Genomic DNA, 24,678 nt, shown 5'->3' on the forward strand with positions numbered 1-24,678 from the left:
TGGTCGCGGACCGTGTCGGCTGGTAGCCGAGCCGACCACGGGCGCAAGTCAGGCTCCGAACGACTCGACACGCACCCGCGGCCCGCCACCGGACCTGTTGAACGCTTCGATGACGGCCTGTCGGTCGGCCATGCGTACGGAGCCGGAGATGGTGCAGGAGGGCACGCGCGCTCGGCCCAGGTGCGCCCGCACGATGTCCAGCATCGACGTCCACTGGGACACGACTACCAACTTGTCGGCGCCCGAACGCATGATCTTGTTTATCTCCTTCAGCAGGCGCACCATCTGAGGCCGGAGCCAGGCGTCAGGCTCATGGCAGTGACGCCGCGTGCGCCCAGCAGTGCGCGGTGGTCTTCAAGGCTATCGAGGGCGATGCTCTTTTCGATCCAAAGCCTAGCGAACTACCGAGGACTCGCTTTCGTCTGTCAGAGGGCCACGATGCTTACTACACCGTTTATCTGGCAGAACTAAATGGAAAACGACGGGAGAAACTAAACGCCATCTCCCGGTCGCGTGGCAGTACCTCGCGAAGCAGCACTAATGGCACCGGTTCGCCGCTGCGGCCCACGCTACCTTGGAGCTACACCAGTCCTGACTGAAGACGGGGTTGTCAGCGGCAAGCACGCTCGGCCGCTGCTGGTCGGCCACTGGCTGCTGGTTGGCCGACTCGTCCAGCGTGAGGCCCAGCAGCTGGGCGCCCAGCTCGTCCGCCTCGGCGTTCGGGTCCGCGCCGGCCGCCTCACGGTCCGCTGACGTCATCACCTGCCGACAGTCGCCCGCTGGTGGTGGGATGAGGAAGCGACGGCGAGTGGCTGCCGGAGCAGGCGCTGCGTGGCGGAGTGGCAATCCAAGTTGCGAGGACGTGTGGGGAGGACATTGGCTAAGGCCCAGTTTTCCTTCGCTACGATCGGCGTCAGAAAACAAATGATGCGATGGATTTGTAGCATGCGTCATGAACGTAAGACATTGCTGCTGTACACCCCTTGAGGAAGACTTTGAAGTCAGCGAACAAGCGAGACGAAGGTAAACGGAAACCTGCAATGCAAAGACCTTAAACGAATGACAAGGATTTGGATGACACAGTTAGACTTCTACAACAATGTTAACTTAAAGTCAACCCGACAGGAGCAGCGAATCAAGCAGCCTGTTTCCATTCATGTCACAGCGGGACACCGGGAGAAAAGTATGACTGCCGAGCGTGCTACAACTGTGGCCCCGGCATGAGCACGTGCCACCCCGGCCGCGATGACGGCGGACGGACCGTTTTGGCAAGGCCCGGGTGGCAGCAGATCTGGCGGAGGCGCAGTAGCTGCACCAGCAGGTGGTGCTGCTTGATGGTGCCCTTGTGGCCCAGGCCGGACGGCTCGGCGACGTCTGCAGCTGGGGAAGACGACCATGCAAATGAACCGGGAGGGAAAGGCTGCGAACAAACTGCGCAATGCAAAAAGCTGCCGGGCACACGCGGTGGTACACAGAGCAAAGGTCCTAGTAACATAGCCGGGCGTTATGTAACTAAGGCGTTTATTCATTGGCATGGTGTGACACAGCACCACGCCACTGTAAAGCGTCTTCCGGAGGGGATTCATGCACTCGCAATACACATAAGACCCAACTGAGATATTTGCCGAACGTCTGTGTTGATAACAATACCGGGCAGCTGGCGCCTCACTGGGCGACGCAGTCTCCGTACGGACAACGGTCTTCGAAACTGATGCCGCGTAGGCGCGAGCGCCCGTGTGTCAGACATTGTTGTGATGACTCCGTTCCTTGTCTGTTAGTTCACTGGAGCCAGCTTGACGTGCCCCAGCGCGCCAGAAATGATAAGAACAGACATCGCGGTTGCGTGTGGACACAAAAGTGTGCTGGTGTTGCATGTGGGTGTACGTTTGCGTATGCGTTTGCGTATGCGTATGACATGACAGCAGACGTTGGATGACAGCAGGGGAACTGAAAAAACTATCTCGATTTTCTCATGCTTCTCCGACAAGATAGCTGCTACAGCTCATTCGTGCATCGGGGTAGGTATTCATTACTAACACTGAGCCGTAAGCGGCCCTGGCATGTAGTTTGTTCCCTTTTCTAGCAACAAGGCAGACGAGTGGTCATTAAGCGCTTATGCGCAAAATCATCAACGTCCAAATGACCAAACATCATTTATGTCATCAATGTCAAAAGTGCCTCACGCAGTGACCTCAGTTTTGAGGTGGCCACGCTTAGGCTCCGAATAACTAAACGGGAACTAATTCGTCGTCCAGTTGTGCAGAGCTCTCACCATCCAGATGCCACTCTCCCTGCCTATGGAGAGGGCCCTGGGACGGGGCTCTGCCCGTTCGCGGGCCCTGGACCGCCCTGAACCCGGATAGACCGATCCCGGTCAGTTCAGTAACCCTGCCCGACCGAGGACCCCGGTCCGCCATGATCCGGACGGGTCGATCTTAATTGTTTTTTGGATTAGAGCCCTTTCGACCAGAAATGATAATTTCAGGGCTATGGGATGAAGGAAAATGGCTAACAGTGGAGCCGACTCGCATACGCCCGCATGGGGGGCCAACCACCGGGCTTTCACCCGCGCATGCGCGCTGGGTACCCGGCCAGGGTCCCCCTTCCCATGGGGCTTCCGACCCACTCGTGGCTGACGCATGCAGCCTGCCCCGGACAAGCGGGGTGTCGCGAGGATGCAGGATGAAGCAAGATAGAGGATAAGAGGGGCGGATCGGACGGGTCGATCCAGGCCAGCTCAGTGACCGCGGACGCGGACCGCTCTTGACCCCGACGGGCTAGCAGATCAGCTCAGTGACCTTGCCCGACCGCGAACCCCATGACCCCGGCGGGCCGATCCAGATCAGCTCAGTGACCCTGCCCGACCGCAGACCCCCTGACCCCGACGGGCCGATCCAGGTGAGCTCAGTGACCTTGTCCGGCCGCGGACTCCGGACAACCCTGACCCGGACCCGGTTATCCTCAGCTCCGCTCGGTGAAGGCGTGGGCCGCCGTCCAGACAGCACCGACCTCTGCGCGTCGGGGCGGTGTGGAACACACCCGCGACACGCCGCAGACCGACAGCGCGCCGTCATCAGGTCTGGAGTCCGCTGTTCGCGCTGTTACCGCGTGTTCGCTCACGCGCGCTCATCGCGTGACGCCTGCGACTGTCATAACTTATTCCTAATGTAACGAGTGCCGTTCCTAACGTCATGCGCGTAAGGAACGTGTCTGTTGTCATGTTGAAGGAATTGGAAAAATTACGAAATGACGAAATACATCGGACGAGCTCTTCCTGAAAACGTTTATGTGTTACATAAATATATGGGGAACTCCCTAAAAGGATTGAGCGGTCACGCTTTAATATTGACAAACCACGTAAATGTTATTTATCAATCGGTGACCTGATTTTGTTGTTGTTTATTAAAGTTTGGGGGCGCGCCGACTGCGGAGGTCATTTGGCGCCCGTAACGAGTTTTGTGTTACCTATCTAATGAGCAGCATGAATGGTTCCAAAGTTGATGTGTTTGAGAAATAAAAAGATCTGTTGAGCTCCAAGAAATTGTGAGTTGTCTCCTATCATATCACTGAGGGTAAGGGGCGAGTCACGCTGTCCAAAGTAACGTTGGCGTTCTTCCACGAGGCGCGGACAAGATATAAGGACATGACGAACGGTGAGGACAGCGCCGCATCGATGGCAGATAGGTTTATCGGCTTCCTCCAACATATAGCCGTGGGTTGCGTACATGTCTCCGATACGTAGTCAGCAGAGGATCACCTCTTCTCGCCTCATGTAGCGGAAACACGAGAACCACTGACCCCGCTTAGGTTTTATCTCTTTAAGCTTATTACCTTCCATCTGATCCCAACAACGCTGCCACTTGTTATGCAGGAAGGTTTTTATTGCAGGGTAAAAGTCTGGCAGGAATATAAAAAGAGCGAACACATGGAGCCAGCGCTGCTCGCCTGGCAGTCGCATCAGCCAACTCGTTGCCCGCCATTCCAACGTGACTAGAAACCCAACATAGCATAACTTTCTTTCCGACCTGATCCAGTTGAGTCAAACGTAATAAAACGTCCTGTATAAGGGGACATGACGGATAAAAAGATTTCAAGCTCAGAACACTGCTCAGAGAGTCCGTCAAAATGGCATGTAAAGGTTCGTCGCCGACTTCAATAAAACATAGTGCCTTAGTGATTGTTATGAGCTCCGATGTGAACACCGAAGCGCTTGGAGGCAATGAAGACGACCGGATGACGCCGCCGCTCACAAACGCACAGCCTACACCATCAAAAGTTTTAGAGCTGTCCGTGTAAGTATGCGTGTAGCCCTGATATAGCGCTAAACGCTCAAGCGCTCTGGACCTCATTATATCTGGCAGCGGGACATTTTTTTTTTCAAATCTGTCAGAAATATGTCTGTGAAGGGTGAGATCAAATGGCAGGGAGCAGTGCACAGATGATCTGATCGCTTCACCTTTGTAATGGGAATTTCGTTTTCCCGCAGTAAGGCTTGTATCCGGGAACCAAAGGTCACAGCATGCGCCCGAGGTGCATTGCGAACAAATGGCATAGCAGGCCGCGGAAAGACTGCGTGGTATGCGGGATGCCACGGGAACTGTCGCAGCTTAAGTGGCATTAAGTGGCAGCGCAATGCGAGCATTTTCCTCCCCTCTGACCACGGCTGCTCGTGCGATTCTATCAAGAGGCTTCGGGTTAGAGATATACGGAACGCCCCTGTGATGACACGTATAGCGGTGTAATAGATGGTGTCAATGATCCGTTTGGTGGAATCAAACGCGCTGTCATAAATAAAGCATGCACAGTCCAGATTAGAGCGTATAATGGCCCGATACAGCAGCAAAAGCGTGCTCCGATCTCCGCCATACGATGTGCGCGAAACACATTTTAATACGCTCCATGATTTAAAACAGCGTTCACGTAGCGTCTTAAGATGTGCCTTATATGTAAGCCGGCGATCAAAGTATACCCCAATGTATATAGCCACAGGCTCAGTTGGAATGTATTGTCCATACAGACGGATCGACAGGACACCGGATTTCGGGCCACGACAAAACTGCATGGCTACAGTCTTGCTACTTGAAAACCTGAACCCGTTCATGGTACCCCACTTCTCAACACGGTCCACAGCCAACTGGAGTTAGCGCTCCATCGATGGCGCTTTTGCTACGCTGGTCCAAATAGCAAAATCATCAAAAAAAAGGGCACGACCTACAGACTGCGGCAGCCCCATCCCGATGTCGTTAATCACAACGGCAAACAAAGCTTCGCTGAGAACGCCGCCTTGGGGCACACCGTTAGCTTGAAGATGCCTCTCAGAGAGCGCGTTTCCAATACAGACAAGAAAAGAGCGGTCAACTAGAAAGTTTTGAAGAAAGGTGCCCATATTGCCGCTTATACCATGCCTGTATCGCTTGAGAAGAATGCCCCGATGTAATGTGGTGTCATAGGCGCCCTCTATGTCAAAGAACACTGCGCCTATGTATCGGTTTGCTTTAAATCCCATACGAATCGTAGTGTGAAGAACTAAAAGATTGTCCACTGTGCTGCGATTCTTTCTCAAGCCACACCGGGCGTTTGTAAAAACGCCGTGATGTTCTAAAAACCAACTTAAACGGACATAAACCATCTTTTCCATCAACTAAGAGAGCGATGAAGTGAGAGAAATAGGTCTATAATGTGAACCATCTAGTCCGCTTTTACCCGGCTTCAAGACAGGCACGACAATAGCTTCTCGCCAAGAAGCTGGGAACTCGCCTCTGATCCAAGGCGAATTAAAGATCGCTAATAAAACGCGAAGCACGCGACGCGGCAAATGCTTAAGCATATCACTGTGCACAGTGGCCGGGCCTTCTGACATGCTGCGAAGCCTGGCGATGGCCGATTCTAACTCGACCAGCGTGAAAGGGCCATTATATGTAAGAAATTCACTCGTCGAAAAGTCCACTGCAGATTGCTCACATCGCATTATATGCCGCACAAACTGTGGGTTTGTGTTACCACCTACGCTGCGTTGGGCCAGGGCCCGGGCAGCCTCATTCGCGACATTCAACGGGCGCGTCACAGCCTGGCCATTAACACACAGCACCGGCAGAGCTATTGGTGAAAACTGACCCGAAACACGCTTGATCCGGGCCCAGATCTGCGATGTCGGCGTAAACCGGTTTAGCGTGCTCGCGTACGCGCGCCAGGAAGCACGCTTTGCCTCGCTTACAGTGCACCGAGCAAAAGCTCTCGCTTCCTTAAAGGCTATGAGATTTTCTACACTGCTCCTGGCGTCAAAGGCCCGAGGCGCACGTTTACGCACCCGGATGGCGCTCCGACACTCTTCCGTCCACCACGGAACAGGAGTACGTCGGGGAGCGCCAGACGTGCGTGGGATACGACTGTTGGCACACTAAAAGTCTGTGAGTAAAATCCTCAATAGAGGGTACCGTCCTCTCAGGCTTTGTTACAAACGATTCGTTGTTGTTGTTAATTGGTGTTTTAGGGCGCGCCGACTGCGGTGGTCATTTGGCGCCCACACAAACGATTCGTCGAGCCGAGTCTCAAATTCGCACCAGTCCGCTTTCTTAAAATTTCAGCGTTGTGGTCTAACACTCAACGCTCCACCTCTCTTAAACCGGACCCACACTGGGAAGTGGTCACTTCCCATGGGGTCATCTCCGACACTCCACTCGAGGTGTTGGACAAGCTGGGGACTGGAGAGGCTTAAGTCTAGCGCTGACGTCTGACCGGACGGCATTGTAAAATGCGTACGAGTTACTGTGTTTAAAATCCATAGTGAAGCACCGTGGATACAATTCTCACACAGCCTCCCACGAGCATTGGTAACGTCACATCCCCATGCGGTGTGATGCACATTAAAATCGCCTAGAAGAAGAAGTGGTGGAGGCAGTTCAGCCAGCAGGCATCTAAGGTGCACCAACGGAAAAGCGATGCCTGGTGGAAGGCAAAGTGAACAAACAGTGATGTGATGATGGTTTAAATAAAGCCGCACGGCCACAAACTGAAGTGTGGACCGCAAGCTTAACCTCTTCGCTGGCACGCTATGATGAACTGCCAGGAGGACGCCACCCTGAGCAGTGCTCTCCGTCAACACGTCGTTGTGAAAGATCGCATATCCTTTCAAAGAGCAGAAATGCTCGGGGGCTAGCTTGGTCTCCTGCAGTGCCGCGGCTGCAGGAGAGACCCTGCTGACGACAGCGTCGAGATCGAGGGCGTTCGCCCTTACTCCTCTACAGTTCCACTGTAAAAACGCTTGTAAAAGGGTGCATTAAAAAAGCGATAAGATGTGAAAAGCCAAAACAAGTCCCGGCTGAAAGGAACTCGGCTGCGCCAGTTGTATGTCCAGACGCCTCAGACCGAGAGCCACGGCTTAACTCTGGGGGGTCTGGGGGGCCGTGCCCCACCCTGGGACGAATTCTTGGGCTCCGTCCGTCAAATGGAGAAGGGGTGGGGCACGCTTTACGCCAGCATACCCAGTCCGGGGTGGAGGCGGAAGAGGGCCCATCGGTGGGCCTCTACCGGGGTTCGAGGGACCAGCGGGGGCCCCCACCGACTTCCGTGGCGATGGAGTGCTGTTTCGGGGGACGGGTTCTTTGCCTGCCCCGGACAGACGGCTTGCCGCCTTAGCGCGCTCCAGTTCGGTCAAGCGCGCTTGCTTGGCCTCGCGAGCGCGCCTATCAACTTCCTGACGCTCCAGCGTCTCTGCCACACGCTCACAGGCACTGGCAGGAGGTGTATGTAGGGAAGGGACCGGTTGGGTCGCAGACGAAGGCACGGCCGGCGGCGCGCGGGGACTCCGACCACGCCGAGCCGTCGGCTCGATCGGCGGAGAAGGAGCTTGGAGTGCCGACTGGGAGTCGGGCGTTCGGACCGAGGGAACAACCGACAGGCCAAACGACCTCGGAAGTTCCACGAACTGAGCGGCCGTCATGTGCTCGATGGCATTACTTTGGGGCAACGAAGTTTTCACTTTGGACGCATACGATGTTTTTGGATGACTGTCGTGAAGTTCACGAGCTTCACGAAAAGAGACATTTGTAGAGCTTTTGATCGATATAATCTCTTTTTCTTTCGCGTAGGCCGGGCACGTACGGTTGTACGTCGTGTGTGGGATTTGGTCCTTGCCGCAGTTGACGCAATGGGGTTCGACACAGGTGCAAACTTCGCTCGTGTGCTCGAATGACGTACATTTACCACATGCTGGGCGGTTACGACAGTGGAGCTTGGTATGGCCGAATCGCTGGCACTGGTAGCACCGCATGGGGTAGGCACATAGGGGCGAACCTTCACTCGAGCGTATCCAACACGTATCTCGGCCGGAAAATCGGTGGAACTAAACGACAGAATGAGGTTGTTGGTGGGCAGCAGGACTCTGATGAGAGTCCAGCGAGCGCTCGTCACACCAAACTCTGAGAGCTCTTCGACCATCTCGTCCTCGGCGACGTCACGAAGATCGAAACAATTGAGTACGCCCCCAGATGAATTTTTGGTTTAATGTGATGTTGCTCATATTGACACGGTCCTTTCATGCTTGCCAATCTCATCACGAACAGTATACGTAAATTCATTGGCTGCCATGGCCCTGCTTGCCTCCAGACCACTAGCAAACTCTACTTCTGTTTTCCCATCCCTGAGGTTATCACATCTGGAGATTTTTCCAAACCTGTCGCAGCCATTCCGCCTCTGAAACGGTGAGAGGGAAGCAAGCTTAATCTCATCACTACCGAAGATCAGGATCCGTGGACCGGGAGCACAAATTCTTCTCTGCACCCTGGGGCTATCGAGGTCCGTCCCCTCTCGGAGGACGGATGTTTTTAAGGTGAGAAAAAGCCATAAAGGGTGGTTTTCATTTCGGCACCGGGGCTCCCCACCCATCTCGGAGCCCAACAAGGGGACGGCCAACACTCCCTCGGGAGGTGGTCACCGCCAGGGCTACCCCGGTGCTATACGGGGCGAACGACGCCTCCCACACGGCCAGGTGTAACCGGGGAGACCTCTCCCCGTCCTGACCGTGGTTCAGCGCCACCGCCCCTTGACCCCTTAAGCCGCTGCGCGCGGCCAGGCGTCCCAAGCGGAAACCCGCGAGGAGCACCCAACCGCAACGCGAGCGACAAGCCGCTAGACCCGCGTGGGGCCCCACGGGCCCCCCACGCCCCCGGATATTCTGGCCAAAGTGGAGTGTTGGGACGCGCCGTGACTGACCCACACGACACGCCCCTCAGCCACCAGGATCCGATCAACCCGGGGACGTGGGAGAGGGGGCACGGCGACCCCGATAAAAGGATGAGGAGTGGTGATAGGGCGGGATGCGGGAGTGCGGGTAATGTGGAGGGAGCGGGCGGGACAAGGAGCGCGAGTTCACGTACCGGCAGGGTCGCTACGCCCTGAGAGGAGCAGCTTGCGCTGTCCGCCCGTTACAGGAGCTGGGACCTGGGGGGGCGCTAGTCCCCTACACCGGCCGAAGCCGGTGCCCCTGCGGGGAATCGATGACCTGAAAACGAGGAGTAAATATACAAAATTGGAAAGTTGCGTGCAATAAATTCGTGTCATGCAAGCGAGGTAATGCTAAATTCTCTCATTGAAAAGAACAGATGCTCTGTTCTGAATTACGATGATATGAGAAAGCTTTGATCGAGCTAAAATTTGCAAGGCTGGGTTGACAGCACTACATAATCCGTGAATAACAGCACATTTCGATTAAAACCCGAGACAGGAGTATTATGCAGGCGCGTCATCGGTATATTTGTGAATAGGCGTAACGAAAAGGTCATCCACAACTTTTCACCATGTCAAGCTATCAGATTACTTTCAATTCTAGGCTCAAAGTAAAGGTTCGAAGAGTGGAAACGATCTATCGGCTCAATGCACGTTTTGACTGCACTGCACTGCACGGCAAACTGCACTGCAGTTTAACGAAACCACGTCTCCAATCACTCCACACGTTTCCGCATCAGCTGTAGATTACCTGAGGCAATCACGCGGCTAATACGGCCACCGCACGGTCACTCCACCTGCTGCGAGTGCCCAGTGCTACAACACGGCCACCGTAATGTCGATTTAGCTGAAGATCGCACAGCGAAATTCAGAGTGCCAATTAGCACCGTGTGCGTCATTGGGACCAAAACTGAATGGTGAAGGACTGGATTTCGGTCGATGGTGGAAAGTCCAGCCACAAACCGCGTGCAGCCCAGTGTAGCAGAGCACGGGCTGTGAGTGAACCGCATGACGTTGCCCACCGCTCCTTGGCTCTTCCACCGCACGCGGAATTCCGTGACCTGCGCTCTCACCGACGCCGGCTGGGAATTCCCGCGCCAGCTGACGTCAGCCGCGCAGAGCACGGGCGCCGGACAGCGGCGGCGCGGGGCAGCGCGACGCCTCGGAAGCGCCGCCGGCCGCCCGGCGGCAGCGGGCACGGGGTTTCCAGCCGCGCGGCCCCTGACGGTGAGGTTCGGGCGGCCGGGCAGGTGACCTTGGCGCGCGGGCGCCGGGAGACGGCAGTAGTGCCCGTCCAGCCGCCCGGACCGGCCAGCATGGGGGCGATGGTTGTACTGTGGGCCGTGCTGCTGGCGACCACCACCGCCGCCGATGCCTCGTCACGCCGCGGCGTCGCCAGAGGTGAGGGGTACCGACGACTGAAGCGAGCCTCAGTGTGCCTCGGCCGGCAACCAGGTCCTGGCTGGCTATCGACTTTGTAACCGCTGTCAAGTGGTCAACAGCTTTGTGAGATCCGACGCCGGCTGAAGCGAGGGACAGCAGAACGGCTGACGGCGAATCCAGCTTCGGGTCCGGACCCCGGAGGCCGCCCGACTGCCCGCCTGTTTAAGTCTGAGCTGTAGGGTTGTGACCGTGCGCCGTTGCTTCGGAATCGCCGAACTGAATCTATCCCGACTGAGCGAGAATAGATATTGTGGTTTAGATGTTATCGGTGGCAAAATGTAACCCACTTGGGACCGAGGTACTTAGTAACTGTTGCCTGGGCTGTTTCTAAACATGACGTCGCCGATTGTCAAAAGCTTTGCAGACCTCCAAAACACAACTAAAAACTGAAGGATGAAGAAACCTGGTTCTCCACAATATGCATGTGCCATCAGTGTACGCCAAGAAAGTTTGCAATAGTATTTTATAAAGATCATACAGTCATTGAAAACGACTGTATCATCGTGTCCCTCTATTTCCTTTTTACTCGCCTACGGGGCATAGCGAGAGTTAGAATTGGGGAATGGGGAAAGGAGAATGGCGGGTCCCGGCGGTGAACCACAGGGAGAACCGGACACGGTGATCCTAGTTTATTGTCAGTTGGTGTTAGTTTTGACTCGCCTTTATAACGGACATTTGTTTCTATGATAGTGCTCACTGTTGCCAAATGTCTTCGCTGCCAACCATATGGGACTGAGGCTTAAGTGCCTTGGAGTTATGGCTGCATACTACCCCGGTGAGTTTGACTGCAACGCCACACAATCTTGGATTAACGGGCGTCGGAGCTAGCTCGTAGCCTTGGCAGATCTGGCAGGTGAATCACGGTCCTGCCAACAGTCTGAGAAGTGTTGGTTCTCGAATGCTGGTGGAACAGCATTGAATTGAGACATCCCGTCCAGACACGTGTCCTGACTTGTCATTTTCCCCGCAGGGGATGGGGCAGGAAAACACATTTTCGCTAGTTGGGAGTGTTAAGAAGACAGTTGTATGGGGTCTTGAATCGAAATAGCCATTTTGAAGATCATTCGGTGCAGTTCACAGCCCTCACCCACTTAAGACCAAAAACCCTCTAGTTTGTCAGCTACACACCTGCAAAGGTGCGCAGACTATTTCGTGCAGACTATTCAAGGTCATTCATGCACGCATGACGCCAAAGCAATGTCACTCAAATCCTGTCACTCCATCGACCGCGCGGTGCTCAAGGCCGAAAAGAATATAATCGTAGAGCCGTTCATATCTGGTCTTCATTAGCATGATTCCCATGCATACTGGACGTCAATTGGCTTTCAATTAACGCTACGCAGGCTGCGGAAGTCTCAACCGCGAATCGTATTTTGTGCTACATGATACAAACTTAGATATGGGCACTAGTTATTACAGAAATAAGGCTTGTAATCCAATAACTTGAGAATTACGCTACGATCGAGTACGCGAATACAAGTAAGCATCTTAAACTTACATAAATATGCAAGAACGGCACGAGGAAAAGCGTAAGCACGAGCACATAACCATAATTGGTTCAGCGAACACCTTCGGTACCGCCACGGCCACCTCTCGGGAGATTGAAGTACTAAAAGGGAGTGCTCGGGTGGCAATTTCGCGCGGCTGATTCGGGATCACCTGAACGCCGTAGAAAGGTTCCATAACGCAATCAAGCAATGACGTATTGAGAAGCATGTTTACTTAACACAGCAATTTTGTTTCTGGAGCAGTATATCCCATTCAAAAGTATATCAATAGTTTTAAGTGAGCTTATTTTGTCATGTCTGATGATTGCTTCGTATGTGGAACATTTCTTTTAACGTATGTGCAATGTTTCTATCTGACGGACAACGATATAACGATTCATAGGAAACATCAGCATTGCACAAAAATCACATTCGTAATCGTAGTAAGTACCGATGGCGATACCAGCCGGAATTACGTCACGTAGTCCACCCTTATAATAAAAGGTGTACCACAATTGACTAACCGACAACAAACTACCAATCCGGTGCGGGAAACGTTGTTTGAAAGCTGAGTAAAAAAAGTGTTAACATTCATAGAAGTCACCAGCATGTAAGGAGATGTTGGGAAAATGTAACCCACATTTCCCAACTATGTAAAATGACTATTTTACATAGTTGGGAAAAATAGTATTAATATTTCCCAACTATTTCCCAACTATGAAAATGCCAAAGAAAGTGTTGGGACCTCCAGCGTTGCCTCCAAATCCCTAATAAGCTGCCTTTGGAGTTAAGGTCTATTCCGGATTATCCAAAAAGGCACGGCCGGATCATATCCTCAGTCAACGGTTTGCAAGGAAGGCCAATACGGTTATTCGTCACGCGGCTCCGTCGCGGGCTTCCTCGCAGCGCACCGAGCCATACTCTCAGCGACGAGTTACTAGGAAGACCACACGGCTTACTGTAATTGCGCGAGTTGCGGATTTCCACGATATTCATCCCACAGAGTTCCCCTTACCAAGGTAAACGCCCCTGGTGAGCAACCGCTCGTTGTTGATGACTCATCATTCCTGTCTTACGGAAGGGCTGGACGATGTTCAGCCACGTATGCGGCACACGTACTTGAAGGGAATGTTCCACATATAAAGACCTTGAAGCAAACATCAGGTATAATGAAGTACACTTGCTTATAACTATTGGTGTACTTTTAAGCAGGAAAGACTGCTTTAAACAACAACGTATCCTTATTTAGAAAATATGCTCCTCAATGCCATTATGTGATTGCGTCGCTCGGTAACGCTGGTATGACGCTGCGCTCGGTAACGCTGGTATGACGTTGCAGTGCTGCCAAACTAGCCGTGCTGCCAAACTGCCACTTACTGAAACTTCGGACTTGACTCTCGTCAAGAGATGGTAGCACGGGCTGGACGTATTCGCTGGGCCAGATATCGTTGTGTGCTCATGCTTTGGCCCTGTCTCCGGATGTTCTTGCATATTGATCTGAAAGTTCGTCACGTTTGCTTGTACTTACATACTCGGCTATGGAGTAATTCTTGAGGAACTCGATAACTAGTTTTATTTCCGTAAAAACTAGCGAGTGAAGAAGCCACATCCAACTTCTTACATCATGCAGCACATCACGTGCTCAGTAACTGGAGCTTGCACAGCTTGCTCAGCATTGTTTGATAGTCAATTCAGATCAGCACCTTCCGCCCGTGTAAAGACATCACCAGGCCGGACGACCCACTAGGCAAGCTTCCACTGTCTGGCGCGCAGTCTCCATCTCAGCGGTTCAGCCTACTTCTTTGTCGGACGGAGACCACCCACATCTTGATAGTACGATCGAGCAGTCAGAACGCTTTTCGCAGACATGATCTTTCGCAAGTGTGTGTTACCTACTAAATGGATAACTCCGCGGGATGCCAGTCGGCGCTCGGCCCCAAGTTGTTCGCCTGGTCGCACCTCATCTGAGTCATGCCTAGGATTGATGGAGCTATGGCGTGAGCTGGGCGATGGACACACCCGTAGCTCACAAAGTGATCAGTTAATGCGGCCACTGAGCGCGGCGTTCATGTGTCTCTCAGCCACGGACAGCTCGAGCCATCGCAGATATGCCTCGCACCAAGCCACTCTCAGCGTGGAACACGGCGATGCTGGATCGTAAGCTACATCCACCAGCAGCCGTAGGGGCTTGCGATACTGGCTATCCGGGCGGAGATGCATGGGTGGCCCTCACAAAAGCCTCGCCGGTGCAGCATGGTATCACACCAATGCCAGTCCCGTTAAGCGGCGCCGCCGGCCGCCGGAGCGCCGGAGCGCCGGAGCGCCGGACCGTCGCGGCCTTGGCGCTCCCACTGCGCCCGGACACGTCAACAGCCGCCGGCTCTGGCGGAGGTGCGGCACCAGCGCCTCGCCACGTGCCGTAACCGGGCCCTGTGGACCGCCCGCTGGTCGACGGGAAGTCCGATCAGTCACCGGGACCGTCCCGCCACCGCTGTCGCAGCTGGTGATCTGTATCGGTTGACTGGGGTCACCGGGATGGCGGTGAGACTCAGGGCTGGTAGGCCGGCGGAACTCCCCGTCGCATTAAGCGGTGTTCCGACTGACAACGAAGCTTCTCGGGTAATTCGTTGCATTCTCTGTCTATGCAATACAGTAATCACTCTCTCTTGACCCAATCATCATCGTATGTAATCATCGTATGGCCGTATGTAGTAATCATCGTATGGCCAAAGATTGCAAAACCCTGCTGATGGCCTTGTCGAGTCAAGATGGCTCTCGTCTATGCATGTCGTCCTACATAGCCCTGCATTTCTGCATTTGTCGAGTGGTACTCAGCTCGTTTGGCCCCGCTCCCGTTCGACGCATTGTTCCGTTCAAACCCCGTTCGGCAATATAAAGCAGCCGAACTGAGGAGGTGTCGCCTGTGTTGATGATCGGCACTAATAATAAAGCCGAAATAGCTGGTGGAGAACGGAATAATCCAAGTTTAATTGCACCGGGAATTCACACCGCGGGGCGGACAACTCGACAACTCGCCACGTCCTCGGGCGTCATGCACCGGGAGTTCACACCACGGGACGGACAACTCGACAACTCGCCACGTCCTCGGGTGTCATGAGCCTCATTGTGGGATTACGGTGCGGTCTAGACGCACACGGGACAATGCCCCACAGGTGCAAATGCATACATTAGCTTCCTTTGAGATCTGTGATGTTCACTCTGGCCTATCATCGGCGATGATTAAACAACATATACACACGCACACACGCATACATCCACAAAAGCGCAGAATACCCATGGGTTTCAAGAAAACCTAGGGCGAGTGCAAGAAGATCCAGAGGTTTTGCTAACCGTACAGCAAGTCACCTATGGAACCACTACTAAGCCTAAAGTAATAATCAAAAAATACAATAAAGTACAATTAATATGTAAATAAATAAGCCAATACGCTGAAAAAATGAAACCTGACGTCCTCAATAATAAATAATGTAAAAATACACATGTAGCAAACATATATGCATTAAAGATCACAGCGTACCAATGAAACGCCCCCCCCCCCGTGCAAGCTCGAGCACCCGTGAGAACGCTACCCCCCCCCCCCCCGCCGTGACGGGCCAAGGTCAGCTTAGGCCGCTTGGGCGAACCAGCGATACATTGACGTTTAAGCGTTGTCATTTGGACATAACCGGAACTGACTTGCATTCCTACGACTGCTTCGCTCGTGTGGCACCGGCGGTGGTTAATTGTCACGACTGCTGAGATTGAGCTACGTTGTGCAGTGTGCGGCGGCCCGTCTCCGCAGCAGCCGTGCGCCAGCTCGTCGGCGGCCGTGACTGACCGGGCCGTCCCGTTCCGCAGGACCGAGCAACCCGTGCCAGTTCCACGAGTGCCCGCGAGGCGAGCAGTGCGTGGTGCACGACGTGGTCTGCGAGGCAGGCCCGTGCCCACGCATCGGAGAGTGCCGCCCCATCGACTGCCCTCTGCCGTGTCCGGCCGGCGCCGAGTGTCGGATGGAGGTGGTGCCTTGCGTGCGCGAGCCGTGCCCGCTGCAGCCGCGCTGCCGGCGGGCGCCCGACGCCTGCCGCGGCCGCTGCCTGCCCGACGAACTCTGCATGAGCCACGTGCAGCCGTGCCGGACGCCGCCGTGCCGCGAGCAGCACGTGTGCGTGCCCAGCCACCAGCTGGTAACGGCGCGCCGGCAGCCGGCGGCGCGGGCCGTGCGGGACGCCTGCCCGGCTGACGCCAACCCATGCCGGCCGGCCTCCGCCTGTATGATGACCACCGTGTGCCGCCAGAAGCGCGAGTGCATCACCATACCGGTCTGCGTGGACGACTGCTCTGTGACGTGGTGCGGCCAGGGCCACGTCTGCCGCATGCTAGAGGCGCTGTGCGAGCACGGGCCGTGCCCGCTGAAGCCGACCTGCGTGTCCAGCGAGCCAACCGCAGCGCCGCAGCCGGAGCCGGTACTGGGGCTCGGTCTGCAGCTGGGCCAGCGGTTCGGTAGCGCCGGCAACCGTGACGTCTGTCCACTGGACGACCTACGCAAACTGTCGAGCCCAGCCTTCTGCTCGGACCGGCTGGACCAGTGTCAGCAGCACTCGGATTGTGGTGACAAGCGGCACTGTTGCCAGCGTGGCTGCGGTAACACCTGCCTGCCGACGTGCCGGCGCGGCTGTGCCGCTGGCGAGGAGTGCCGCCTGGTCGAGGTGCGCTGCATCGGCTCCCCTTGCCCCAAGGTAGCGCAGTGTCTGGCGGCCGAGCCGGAGGAGTCGGAGGATACCGTCCTGCCGCCGCTCCGACCGAACGAGGCTAACCGCGAGAGATTCCCGCCCAGGCCCCCGCCCAAGAATCAGCAGCAGCTCCCGGAAGATAAAGTCTCTCGCCCGCCCTTCGGCGACGCCGGTCGTCCCACTACCAGCGTTTCCGTCGCTGGTGCCGGCGACGCTGCAGCCAACGCTCGTCCCGGTGGAGCGTCACGTCCCGGCAGCTTCGGCGGCGGCGGCGGCGGTGTCGGCGGCGGTGCCCGTCCCCCGGCGCGCGCCGGTTCCTGTCCCGTCAACGACCCGCAGGTGCAGTCGGCCATCTGCTTCGACAACGGCTCGGTCGACCAGTGCCGCGAGGACAGCGACTGCCCGAGCTCGACGCGGTGCTGCCTGCACGGCTGCCAGCGCCAGTGCCGCCCCGTGTGTCCCAAGGGCTGCCGGCCCGACCGCGAGTGTAAGCTGCTGCCGGGCCGGCCCGACACGCCGGTCTGCTGGCCCATCCCGCACTGACCGGGCTCCGCGACCGGCGCCGGCCGGCTGGCCCCGTCACTCGCGCCAGCGCCGACGGGCCGCCGCTCTCCTCCGTGACGTGGCACGCGCGATTGGTGCCTCCCCCCCGCCCCAAACACACGACCACGTGACATACGCGACTAGCGCCTCCCCACCCACACGACTATGGCATTTGCGCAGCTGGTCCCCCCGACGGGGCGCGCCAGAGTGCAGGCACGTCAGGCCTGTCCTACGCGGGTCTAGCTGACCGTGACGGGCACCTGCGACCGCCATATCTCTTCTAACCTAGACAGAGCGTTCACGTTACGGCGGTCGTCTGTAGGCCGTTCTAGACGGGATAGTCCCTTCCGACGGTGACGGACCATGGAAGGGGTCGGGTAAATTTGTTCCGAACTCAGAACGGTGTCGGGCAGCGAGCTGCTCGCCTTTGTCCTTTGTTGACATAGTGAGTGAGGAGCCACTCTGTACCATGTGTCTGTATTACATGTTGCCATAATATAGTTATGCCGACAGAACTGTCTGTTTCTGGAAAACGTGCTGATACGGCGACATAAACAAGAGGTGCACTACACAGGCGGAACGTCGATATCCTGCAGCATTTGTACCCTCGCAAGGAATGCATCTGCGATAGCTTTTGATGAGCTTCACCAATAACATGACCCGCTGCATTTACGCGGAGCGATTACAGACGTCGATTACAGACGTCACCTGGTACCATTTGTTTCGCTTCGAGGCAAGTCCGACCCGTCGCTTGCGTGACAAGCGTGGATACAAGAGTCCGTGGAAGGCATCTTGGCGGTCCGTTTGGTCATCATGGGAGGATCACTTATGTCTTTTATGCAAAGCACTTGATTGTGACTCCAAGTTGACAAATCATTCGACTAATTTCCCGCCAATCAGGAGGGAGCGCGACAAAACGATCCTCGTCCGCTGCGCTCATGTTTACACAGACACTTGAGAAGTGCCAGCTGTAGTACCGACATTCACACCGCGTGCGTGTTTACCCTGACACTCCAGGAGTGTGGGCTGAAGTATCGGTATTCACACCGCGCTGATGTTTACCCCGACACTCCAGGAGTATGGGCTGACGTACTGGTATTCACACCGCATTGATGTTTACCCAGACACTCCAGGGGTGTGGGCTGACGTACTGGTATTCACACCGCGCTGATGTTTACCCAGACACTCCAGGGGTGTGGGCTGACGTACTGGTATTCACACCGCGCTGATGTTTACCCAGACCCTCCAGGAGTGTTGGCTGAACTACCGGTATTTACACATTCCTGAACGAGCAACGCCAAACATTTGGTATTATCTGCATGTCCGCCGCGCATAGTAGTTCCAATAACCATCGGATGACCCAGTTTCCACCATCCGCCCCTTGTTTACGCGCAGGTCCTGACCCCAAAGGGCATTGGAATGTGGTTGTCAAGCATCCCTGCGAGGTGTTTTGCACCACTGGCGTTACGTAAAGCGACGCCAAATTAAGGCGGTCGCGTTAGCTCGGCAGTGACCGGTCGGGCAGCGGGAGTCCTCTCCGCTGTCAACAGTGGCAGCGGGAGTCCTTCCCGCTGTCAACAGTGGCCCGCTGGACTGGAAATGGACAGAGGCAGTCCTCCCTCACCTTGATGTTGCCGCGCTTGGAACTCACAAGCCTAGATTTTAGTATCTACACCAATACTCGCGTATGCGTACATGCGTGTGCTCGTATGCATGTATGTATGCTTACGAGCGTGTATGCAGGCACATAGCCATGCACGCGTGCATGTGGCGATGCCGACTAGTTAACACACATCGTCACCAGGTGGAACGTGATCCTACAGCCAAAGAACGCTTCAAATCCGATTATGTTCAACGCCATCATAAACGTTGCGCCTAGGTCTAGACGGGCGTCAATCCCAAGAGAACGGCCAGCGGAAAGGAGCGGCCGCAGACCAGTAACTCCGTCCTATCCCTGGCAGCCAATGGTCGGCCTGTACCATCACGCCTAGAGCAGCCCAGCCGTGAGCGCTTTGCTGCGAGGATGCCACGACACATCGCAAAACCGGTCCCGACAAAGCTAATCGGGCTCATAAATATTTATGCGCACGGCAAGGCTGGCCGTGCTCGCGGCGAATATTTTAGAAAACCGCGACATCGCGAGGGAACCTTGAGGGCAAAGGGGTCAATCAGACTACCGATGGCAGCGATAATGTCGAATAACGCATGTCGTCTATGAAATACCTAAAGGCGTCATAAGGCGTTTTGTGTTGACTCGGAACCCACCTGGCTATGGCAACTTACCTTCGCCCCACCCCCCGCAATGACATAAGTTGATGACACATGGATGCGTTAAATGTGAGCAAACTGTTATCTCAATCAAAGTCACAAAACCGGGTTCAATTGGACAATCCCGCGAGTAACTCTCGCTAGGTGCCTCTGCGTGATAAGTTCCCAAACTTCACTGCAGAACATGGTGATGACGTCACTGTTTCAAGACTTTTCCACTCATGCATAAGAGAACCATGGCCACTGCTGCTACGGGAGTATGCTATCTGCTATGGAAAAGATGACATAACACACAGTACATAAGAAAGCGTAGCATGACATACGACACATGCGTTCCATTTTCAGGAGAGGCACGTGCATGAAGCAACGCCAAGATTTTCTTGAGGGAAAGAGCGGACCTCATTGAGAACTCACCGCGCCGATTTTCACCGTTTTGTTAGGCCATTCAAGGTGCTAAGATAAAATGCGGGTTTAAGGGGTTTCCCCCTTTGGCGGCGCCCATGGACACGTGTGACGACGTGGAACTATTACGTCACCGCAACGTTTTTTAAGGGGAATCTACCAGTGAAATTACCGACATAGCTTCCAACAAGTTTCCTTTTTACCTTTTGTTTTCTTCGCGAGAATATCGCGCCGTCCTTCTCCTTTCTTCATGGAGTCCTGTGGCATGAGATACAGCACCCCGCCATTCTTGCTCCCCACAGAACACGCTTAGGTAAGTACTGGCCGCAGCAGACGTCAGACGTAACTTAGAAGATCCATTGGTAAAGCCAAGGCCGTGAGTGAGTCACGACTAACGTGGCCAATGAGGATGTGGATTAAACACAAATATTTCTTGAGTATCATTTTGGCCTATCTATTCGTCTTCAATGTCAGGTGCCTTTTCAGGTCATGGAGCTCCTGCCTTGAGTGACATGCATTATATGGGGCAAGCTGGACGGGTGGTGTTGGTCAGTTTTTGCACGTAGCGTCATCTACAATAAGTTGAGCTAGACTTTCCATGAAAGCCCTCACTTCCCTGGGCTGGCGTGGGAGGTGACCACAAGAGCCCACCGCAAGAGCCGCCCGCTGCGGGAGCCGGCGGCGGCCCGGAGCGGCGAGCTCGTCGACGGGCCGCCGGTCCGGACTTCCCGACAGCGTCAGCCTCCCCGAAGGGTTGAGGCGCGAGCGGGGCGGGCCGCGCCCGGTCACCGCCGTCCCGGCGCGGCCCAGCGCCAGACCCGGCACCCAGCCATGGCCGGCGCACATAAACACTACGGCAGGACCGGAGCAGGCGCCGCCCCCACCGCCCAAACGGCACTGCGGCAGGACCGGAGCCGGCGCCGACCCCACCGCCCAAACGGCACTGCGGCAGGACCGGAGCTGGCACCGCCCCCACCGCCCAACGGCACTGCGGCAGGACCGGAGTTGCCGCCGTCCCCACCGCCCAACGGCACTGCGGCAGGACCGGAGCTGGCTCCGCCCCCACTGCCCAAACGGCACTGCGGCAGGACCGGAGCTGGCGCCGACGCCACCGCCAACGGATAAGCAACGCGCCGCGCGGCAGGCCAAGGCGGCGGCGACATTTCCGCACTTTGGAGTCCAACTTCGGCAGCAGCGATAACGTGCGCGAAGTGATGAGGTTTTTACATGGCAATACGCGAGACAGTGAAATGCATGAAGATGTTCCAGATAGCATGTTCGGCTACACGTGGTGTCATTCACAACCAAAGAGTGCAGTCATACAACGTTATGTAACAGAGCATATGCCCGACCAAAGAAAAACCTATAAACCGTAGCTTCAAAACATAGGCTCCTATTGGCTATAAACTGAAGACGTTGAATGTTATTTAGTAGAGGCATTTCAACTTGATGATCAGGAAGATAAAGTGTTTGCAGTATTATTAAACGTGCTTGGCTTGCATGCATCTGGACAGGGCTCTACAACTGCGCAGCTTACGGCCGTCGGCCTCAGCAAAGTCAGCTCACACGTGCTACAATACTCACACCATACATTGATTAGAACAAATAACCACACACAAACCACAAACCTCCACACAAACCACTCGCTTTCAGCAAGGCTTTCAACCGATGGGGAGACCCATCCGACCAAGCACGTTCCGCAGTCTACCACCGTTGTCATTCGGATATGACCGCCGCCCAGGCTCTGCGTTCCGGCTCTGTCGCGCCGTCCTGGTTCTGTTGGACCATCAGGCTCTGCCAGACCGTCCCGACTCGGGAAGGCAGTCCCGTGTCGGACCGTCCCGGCTCTGCCGGACCGTCCCGGCTATGTTGGACCGTCCCGGCCCTGTTGGACCGTCCCGGCTCTGTCAGACCGTCCCCGTCCCGGCTCTGTTGGACCGTCCCGGCTCTGTCGGACCGTCCCGGCTCTGTTGGACCGTCCCGGCTCTGTCAGACCGTCCCGGCTCTGTTGGACCGTCCCGGCTCTGTTGGACCGTCCCGGCTCTGTCAGACCGTCCCGGCTCTATCAGACCGTACTGTGGGCGACGGCGATCGCCAGCGGCGCCGTACCGCCCCCTCCCCCCCCCCTTCAAGCTGAGCTACGGCCGAGGCCGACCGGTCCTAGACACACTCTCTTGACGTCCCCCAAATCTGCTCTGGCGTGGTGCATCCTGACAAGGGCTGGAGTGGAGGTCAGAGTCGGGGCCCGGCGTCTGGCCATGGGCGGCTGGCCCCAGGCGTCTGGCCAAGGGCACAAGCGACTCGGCGTGGTCACTCCAGACACGCAGCTTACACACGTTTGGCATACACCAAACAAACATTGCATTCTTCTTCTTGGCCACTTGGTTCGGTTCAGCGTCCCTGCACATCTCAATACGCCGCACTCAAACCCGATCAACCAAAACAACACAGCAGGAATGCACTACAGCTGGAGCTCCTGGCGGTATTCCGTGTCGGGTCGTCTCGCGCCTCGGTGCAGTCCTGAGCACCCGAGGGACCTGACAAAAACCCAACCGGATTTCCTACCAGCTATAGCTCAACGTCCACGGTAAGTACGGACCTGTTACAGCATGACTCAACTGTAATGGCATCTTAGCTCAATCTAATGGCGCGGATCTGGACAGGCCGAAGGAGCCTGACGACGACCCGCCTTTTTGGCCGCTAGCAGAGATGTGACAACCTGACACGAAAATGCTCTTTAGCTGGCAGCGAACGTAACGCCATTAGACGTGGCGTAACAGTTGTGGCAGCCGTGTCGTAGTGCTGCCCGGCGCGCAGAATCGTCCGCAGTTCTGCCCTGATAAAATGCAGGAGACAGCCGCGCAGTGCGAGTGGCGAGGCGAGGCTCAGGGTGCTTGTAACGAGCTCTACTTAACAGGTCCTCGGAGCTCAAAGCCACCCATGCACGCCTTTAGAAACTGATGCATCCAAAAAGCACAACGTAAATAAGCTACAATCTACTATAACTACGATCTATTACTTCTGCGACCCGGACAAGGTGTTTTATGTGCTAAAACGCCCTGGGCACACTCTCAGTAAATCTTATTTTGCTTGCTTTTAATAGGTGGACGACTTGAATGAGCTTCACTGTTAACCGGGCACATCTGTCGGCGCCTCACCAAATCTGGCTGTTGGTAAAGGCTCAGATGGGCCCGTACCCACCCCTACGCCGGCGACATCTGTCACACTCCACCCGCCATCTACCGGACCACCGCAATAAGCAATATCGCCCCAAACGCTACTTTCTCATCAGACCGAGTCCACCGTACTCCCACACCTGGAAAAATTCGAATATCGGTCATGGCTTGGTTTGCTTTTGCTTTCGCTGGGTTTTTATGGTCCGGTATTTGAGGAAACAAGGGCCCTCTGCGAAGTTCGGGGGCGGAGGGGTGGAGGGGGGGGGGGGCGAGCTGGAACTTGGGGAGCCGAGGGCTAAAAATTGAAACGACCCTACGCTCTCTCTTTCTTGAATGACTACTTAATCATTAAAATAAACGGAGTTACGAGTAAGCTACATCATATAGTTGATGTTTAATGATAGGTCAAACAATAATGTCAAACATCCTGGAGTTAAACACATGTCTTCACCACATTAGGGTGTATAAGCAGTCCAGTGATCCCCAAGAGCGAGACCAGGCACCTTTATACGGACGTGTGCGCCTAAAAGTAACGCACGCCTGCACCAATAGCTCAAATTAGACATTTCGTTTATACGAGGTGAGGACACACTCGTCACACATATTTTGCAGGATAAAATATTCCACGTCACGTCACTAAGCTATGGTATCTCTGAGAGCATGCAAAACGCCGGTACAACTATTGGCTATTTTGCTGTCCACTGGAAAAAATAACAGCTTTGAGCATGCAAGCAGTGCAGAGTGATGGTCCTTATACAGTGGTCAAGCGGCTTTTCGGCTAGGTCAATGACGGGTCACAGCGTCGAAATCAGCTGGTAAATTACGTATGTTTACTTGTTTACCTAACATCTGTCCTACACCACTGTTTGCCGTACATATGATTCCGAACACGACGTTTTGTCTATTTGCAATGAAAATGGCTCGTCAATGTCCCAGAGTCATGACTTTTCTTATTTTTGTTGTCAAGAGTTACCAATGATCGTACCTGGAAGATGATTCGTCGACCTGAATGGATCGCATCGAGCCGGTAGCTTTTGGTTCCTTACACATCAGACTCACCGCTGGTTTCTGTTTCGCGACTCTAGCCTAAGCGTTGTGCCTTAATGCTTGTGTGTGGAGAGCAATGCGTTGTATGTTAAAGTATGTCGATACCCAGCAACTGTGTTTATGAGGCTCATCTTTGACGGCCAACTCGCGACTGGCCAATGGTCTGGTCGCAGTAGGGGCACTGTTGACCGTACAGCCAACTACATCGCGCACCCGCTTTTGAATCCTGAACTGTTCCTGTTACTGAAACTGCCACTAACACGCGCCCGAAGCCGGCTGATCCACGCCTTGGGCTCCACTGCGCGCGACCTGCCACTAGCGGTGCCCAGCAGTCTGCGTTGCTGCGGTCCCCCTTCCGGT

General features: G+C 55.1%; 2 protein-coding genes across 4 annotated transcripts in view; one reads left to right on the plus strand and one right to left on the minus strand.

Moving 5' to 3' along the window:
* Positions 1-24,678, minus strand: part of LOC119093786 (transcription termination factor 2) — a 68,068-nt gene that overhangs the window by 2,657 nt on the left and 40,733 nt on the right. For 2 of the 3 annotated variants that reach the window (XM_037216795.1, XM_037216797.1), the window contains 3 exons: positions 1,262-1,380; positions 574-762; positions 76-285 (listed from right to left, as the gene is read on the minus strand). In XM_037216795.1, the coding sequence (XP_037072690.1) occupies positions 76-285; positions 574-762; positions 1,262-1,380 (518 nt within the window). The remainder of the gene's footprint in view (positions 1-75; positions 286-573; positions 763-1,261; positions 1,381-24,678) is intronic. The other variant, XM_037216796.1, reaches the window with a different exon arrangement.
* On the plus strand, positions 10,459-17,939 carry LOC119093788 (keratin-associated protein 10-7). Its single transcript, XM_037216798.1, has 2 exons — positions 10,459-10,623; positions 16,011-17,939. The coding sequence occupies exons 1-2, from the start codon at positions 10,539-10,541 to the stop codon at positions 17,423-17,425; spliced, it is 1,500 nt and encodes a 499-aa protein (XP_037072693.1). The 5' UTR covers positions 10,459-10,538; the 3' UTR covers positions 17,426-17,939.

The sequence above is a fragment of the Pollicipes pollicipes genome, unplaced genomic scaffold (assembly GCF_011947565.3).
Source record: "Pollicipes pollicipes isolate AB1234 unplaced genomic scaffold, Ppol_2.1 Scaffold_4002;HRSCAF=4701_pilon_pilon_pilon, whole genome shotgun sequence".
Taxonomy (NCBI): domain Eukaryota; kingdom Metazoa; phylum Arthropoda; class Thecostraca; order Pollicipedomorpha; family Pollicipedidae; genus Pollicipes; species Pollicipes pollicipes.